General features: G+C 34.3%; 1 protein-coding gene across 1 annotated transcript in view; it reads right to left on the bottom strand.

Moving 5' to 3' along the window:
* Window positions 1-6,138, bottom strand: part of LOC103717559 (SAGA-associated factor 29 homolog A-like) — a 30,439-nt gene extending 24,301 nt beyond the window's left edge. The window contains exons 1-4 of the mRNA XM_008805997.4: window positions 5,722-6,138; window positions 3,461-3,557; window positions 2,132-2,208; window positions 785-900 (exon numbers count right to left, since the gene is read on the bottom strand). Of these exons, the coding sequence (XP_008804219.2) occupies window positions 785-900; window positions 2,132-2,208; window positions 3,461-3,557; window positions 5,722-5,839 (408 nt within the window). The 5' untranslated portion in view covers window positions 5,840-6,138. The remainder of the gene's footprint in view (window positions 1-784; window positions 901-2,131; window positions 2,209-3,460; window positions 3,558-5,721) is intronic.
* Between the last annotated feature and the right edge of the window lie 233 nt (window positions 6,139-6,371).

Genomic DNA, 6,371 nt, shown 5'->3' on the forward strand with positions numbered 1-6,371 from the left:
GGAGAAAGGGCATGAAGTGAAAAAGATACATGAGTTATGGAATGTGTGATGACAAATAAAAATGAAATTGGGGACTAATATAAAAGAATAGACTTCTCTGTTTTTCTCAAAGTAAAACAAAAGGCTTGAAAAGAGGAGAGCAAATTGTAGGAGTAAGGACATGAAGCAAAAAAGGAAATGCATGAGAAATGGAATGTGTGATAACAAATAACAATGAAATCGGAGACTAATATAAACGAATGGACTTTTCTTTTCTTTTTTTCCTCAAAGTAAAACAAAAAGCTTGAAAAGAGATAGTTTAACTGAAATCTAATGTTAAGCTTGAAGAAAGTTTCATATATTAAAAATTAAAAAAAAAAAGAAATACATTCTTAATGGGTTCTTTCAAGTAGGAATGGACATTCTAATAAGAAAGTATTTTAGAAAAATCATACATAACCAAAAACATAAATAATGACGAAACATTTCCTTAATTGTTCCATGTAAAGACATTTCTTGGACATTGCTTACAATATTTCCTCATATTTTACACATGTTTTCCTTTCAGGATATTGTTATTTAAGTCTCTCACTACTAACTTCTATTTTCCTCTTTATTTCTCATCTCTGCATTTGTCAATGCTAAAAACTATATTAAGGTCCAGATATTCAAAAAAAAAATATACAAATAAGAACAAATTAAGCCATATATTTGCAATAGATTAGGCGATAAATAAAAATATAATGAGGTCAAAAAGTGATAGATTATCCAACATAAACTATCCATCACAGATCTAATTGATTACCTGCTCTCCCTTCAAATTAGCAGCCTGCTCGAGTTGGCTTCTCATAGATGCAGCAGAAGGAAATCGAGAAATATCTGATTCTGACTTCATTCGCTTCTTTTTCTGCTCACTGACTTCTGCAATAAATTACCAACACTTATGCTATTAAAGGGGTTGAGAGTACAAAACTTTTAACCATAACCATCTTGACAATGCTATTAACACTAATTGACAAACTCAAAGTCAAAAAATATTTCCAAAATGAAGTTATCAACACAGTTTTTTATGTTAAATCTTTTTATTTAGACATCTGGAATCCCCACAAAACATTAAAGCCAGATGCTGATCAAATTTAACCAAAGAAATCTCAGTTATTAAATTTCCAGAGAAAAGGAAGGGAGGGGGGAGTTTTTTTTTTTCGCGGGGGGGGGGGGGGGGGGGGGGGGGGGTGCGCAACAAATGTTGCTGCGTCTGTGTTGCAACTCTTAGTTTTTTCCCCTTCCCACAATAGAAGAAAAAATGATTAGATGAGTGTCTCACACCCCTCTATATGAACAAGAAATATGTATGGAATAAATTTCTTGAGAATGGTCTTAATGCAGTTGCATGATTAAGAACAGATTGAAATCGATCTACACCAATTTTGTTGCACAAAAAAATCTCTACCTATTACATTGCGTAAAATGTGCCTTGATCAGATTTTACAATGATTTTTAAACTAGAAGTGACATGAAGCAAGTTTAAAAATAGGATTGCTGTCAATTTTGAGCCTGGAGGAAAAAAGTAGAGATAGATTTTTCTCGGTGCCAGCATTGGTACAAATTATGAAATACTAGTGAAGATGTTTTACTAGGGTGACCCCTTACAGTTGGAACTTGGAACTTACAGTTATAGTCACATTTTTTCTGAATGTTTCCAGTCCCACCATAGGCAGCTCGAAACATAAAAGCTTTGCCATGCTAGCTTTTTAATATGTTAAAAAGAATATAATGTATCACCATCTATCTACATTAAAGAATATATGACAATAAAATATGAACTTAAGGCTCCACTAACAACTTTGGTGCTAAATGGCTAGTGATTTTATCCACGAGGTCCGAAGGGAACTGATAAAGAAGTTAACCATATAGAACTGTCAAATACATCCTGCAAGGGAGTTTGTTTTACTAGGTACAAAAAAGTTGAAGCATCAAAATTTTTCAGAATATCAACCTTTTTATAGAAGTTTGAAGTTTGTAGGAAGCCTAAACAAAATATCAGCTTCTAAGTAAAACATGACGATTTCCATCTTGATTGCAGAAACATTCAGCATGCATTTCATAATTTGTATATATAAAGACACTCCGGTTCCAGGTTTATAATACTAACCTATCTTTTTCCTCTGTGCAGCTGAAAGTCCCGATTGTAGTAAAGCATCCAAATGGTTCATCAATGCACTTGAAACACTAACATTGGAAATTACATTACAATGTCAAATCAGAGATATTCTGATACAACATTAGAAATTTTCATATAGTTGAAAATAACGTAAACATTTTTATGTGCAGACACTATTCCAGACCCAGAAATACTAAACCTAAAACAGAAATAATCAGTAGCCGAAGTCAGCAGACTTGTGAAGCCACAATTTCTAAAGATGATAGTCAGTGTCCCAACAATAGTTTTGAATGAAAATTTGAAAGTTTTCATTTTGAAAAGGAACAATGACAACAAACTAAACACTATTTAGTCCGCGGGCCAAAAGCTCCAGATAGTTCAGATGTGAACATGAACTCCTTCTTAACCAAGAGATTTTGACTCCATTTTAACCAGACAAATCTAAGAAACTGCTTGCCAAATTCATTTTCATTGTTAACTAATAATTACTTTAGGTTATTGATTATCCAGCTAGAAAATAAAGTATTGGCTTAAACTGATTTAAAACATTGATTCATTAGTCAACATCTAAATGCTAGTCATGCTGTTGATATTTCAAAAACAAAAAAAAATGATCAAAGGAAGGAAATGATAGGGGATATGCTGGTTCATCCAAAGGCTGCAAATTAGAATTCTTCCACAAGCGATGAAATTTAGATTTCTAAGAGAGCAAAATGGAAAAGAATAAAACAAAATGAGAACTAAGAAAAAAACATTAGTTGTAGAGCTAATTTCACTTGGATATGCACCAGCATTATATTGTGATTTTTTACTCTTAACAATTGTTAATTTTCCAAGATAACAACAAGGGAAGCATTGGTTTCTGTTTAATGTGGTTTGATTGAAGGATTCTAGTGAAAGGATTTCAACCTTTTTGAGCAGCTTTATATGTTGTCATGTCAACTAAATACCATTACTATACAGCATGTGATCCACATATACATAATTCCCTCTTGGATTTGTTGTGATATCAAATGTAAAGCTTAAAGTTATCTTCAAGCATTTTCGCAAGATGATTTAAATAACAGCTGCTGGAGTAATTACACAGCCAGATCTATTTTCCTTGATGGACAGCAGTCTTTTTGTGCTTTTTGGAACATATTGCTTAAGATAACAACTTAACGTAGCTGATTTATGCTTGCCAGCACTTGACCCATTAATCAGATCACTTTTCTAGGTCAAACATCATAAAGGATCTTATTAAACAATAACAGAGTTACAGAACACATATGCATGCCCAGAAATTCTTAGTAGCTATGGTCCACAATTCTTAGCACATACCTCACTTCATTGTCAGAGAGTTCTTTTACTGTGACATATAAATTCCGGAGCCTAGTTAACATGATATCTCCTGATTTTTCAGCAACCGCCTCTGGAGCTAGACCGGCACGCCAAAATATAACAAAGGGAAAAAAAAGGAAAAAATGGAGGATTCAGGTTGTCAACAATAATTATGAATACAAAGGCATGTAAAAAAGTAAACAATCATTCTGATAGCTAATAGGAATGAAAATCCATGAAAAAGAGCATATATTCAGAATAGACAATGTTTAGAAGATACTCATCATATCTTTCTACGAGCATGTAACAAGCTTTCTTGAATGTTTGATTTGATATAACATACGCACATGATTGTCTTAGTAACTTAGAAATGCTTGCAGCTCCTGCCAATCATGCTAAATGTGTGATAAGAATTGTTATCTTTAACAAATTTGTTAAATTGCCGTTATGAGAATATCTTTGCTTTGTTTCTCTCTAAGATGACAGATAATAGGCATTGGAATGTTTTCTTTCAGTAAATAATGTACCTTGAGAATGATCTATCATGTTTGGTGTTGCTGTAAGTAATCGTAGGGTGGCTGTTGTAGCATGTTACCACTTACCACAAGAAAATAGCAACTAAGCATGTTCATTGTAAGTTGTTGGATCAGAAAGAAAATATCTCATGCCTTATGTTTGTCAGTTTAAAGATTGAATAGAAATTGTCATCTAAGATGCAACTTGCAGAAGCAAGGATTATATTGAAGCTTAAGTTGTTAAACATTCCATTCGAAAGTAATATAACAATCATGAGAACTCCCATGATAAGAATTATACATAATATTTCATGGAAAATCTCAGGAAGGGGTATCTTGCATGATTAGAAACATCTTGAAAGCTTTTCAAGCAATTGAAGTAACCACCTCCAATAACTAAGAGGCTTGCAAGGAAAACAAGCATAATGCAAATCATATAACTCATTGGATTTATAAGAGATGATTCCTACAATAAAATGAGGACAATGAGCTCTAAGGACATAATTAAGTAGATTTAATAGTAATGTCAGGTTCTCAGTCATTTTGTTGAGAGGTAACAGTGATGTTTAATCAGAAATCAGAATATAACAGTTAATGCCCAAGGTTTAGGACGTATAGCTCACTTTCTTAACGTTTATTTCCTCAAAGATAATTCTTAGTTTAGCAGGAAGCCTTTACTGTCAGGGCGCTTGAAGGAGGATTACAAGTAGTTTTAACAAGCAAATCAGCATTATCATGTTCCCATCCAAAAATTAGTGGTTCTAAAAACTACTAGTAAGCGAAGTTAGGCCCATGTGTAAGCTAACATCCAGGTTGCTTCCCATGCCCAACAAAAAACATAAAGTGGCATTACTCAAACCATAATTTTACATGCCTTGTCGAGGTCGTTCTCAATTCAAGATGTATGGCCTGATTTGAGCCCTAATGTTAAAGGGAGTTATTATTACCTACATTACTTCAACGAACGCACCTGCGCAAAACGTGAAAATTTTATGGAAACTTTCCAATTTAACTTGTGCACCTTCTTTCAGGCTTACTCTATTTAATTTTCTGTACGATATTTTTAGTAGGATTTATTTCAGCCAGGATCCCTTGTACTTAAATTATCCTCCTTTGAGTACTATTTTCAGCCATTTTAATTCTGCACGTAGTACGTGCGACAACTAAATATTCAAAATGATATTCAATTAAAGGCAAACTGAGATTTATCTTTGCAGAGGAATTAAATAACACATATGACCTAATTATAAAAATAAGCAGCACTGGAAAATAATTTGTGGGATCACCCAGCGGAACAGTTCCATTGGTTCTAACTCTAAGAGCGCATAAGAACTAGGGGGCTTCCTGAACCCAAAAGAGAAACTCGCCCAAATCGATGCAATCCAACATCTCATACGTGTGTTAAAAGATTTAATTTTGAGGAAAAAAAACACACTTATCTCATTTGTTTACAAGTAGCCTCGGAATCTAGAATATGAGATCATGGTTTTAGATTTACCATAATGAAACATGAATAGCCTACGAAACCACCTTTATGACAAAGATCAAGCAAAAAGGCGCTATTTTTATGACATAATTTTCCAACCTCGACGATAAATCATGCCAAAATCTAAACAGACAAATCCAAAAAGAAGACAAAATCAATGATTCCTTCACGGGGAAAAAAAAAAGCAAGGATGAGTTACAAATGATCATGCAATCGGATGAAAAAAAAAAAAAAAGAGAAAAAGGAAGAGGAAAACTCACTGGATTGGAGCTTCTTGTGGATCTTGTTGATCTCCTGGAGGTGATCGTCCTGTTGCTTCCTCAGCAAGTCCAGTTCCTTCGACTTCTCCAACAGCTCGCTGATCTCGATCCCCGACATCTTCCCCCCCTCTCTCTTGCCCTAAGAAATCTAAAGGAATTTCCTTCTTTCTGAAGACGATCGAGGGCGTAGGCCAACGTCGAGATTAATAACCTGCGAGACCACGCCTCGAAGGGTATAGTGGGGTATCACTCGGGATCACAACGTTCGGATACCTGCCAAGTGCCCCAAAATCCCAAATCGCAGCAGACACTTTATTTCTCAATTAATGATTAAAAGAAAACAAATGGGATACGAGGTTCAACTCATATTATTACTTGCATCTAAGCAAAGAATATTTGGAGAGAGAGAGAGAGAGAGAGAGAAACGGGCAGCTACGAAAGCCTGTACAGCTGTGGTGCAAAACACGATTCTAATTCTTTTTCTTTTTATGACGCTACTATAATAAATTTAGAAAGTAACATCCACTATATCTAAAAACAGAATACTTTGATTTTTTATGTAATAGATGCGTTGACTAAAGCTATAAATAAGTCAGGTTGACTCGTGACATGATCCGACCCCACCTGCTTAGATTCGACCCGATCTATTT

Source organism: Phoenix dactylifera, chromosome 14 (genome assembly GCF_009389715.1).
Source record: "Phoenix dactylifera cultivar Barhee BC4 chromosome 14, palm_55x_up_171113_PBpolish2nd_filt_p, whole genome shotgun sequence".
Taxonomy (NCBI): domain Eukaryota; kingdom Viridiplantae; phylum Streptophyta; class Magnoliopsida; order Arecales; family Arecaceae; genus Phoenix; species Phoenix dactylifera.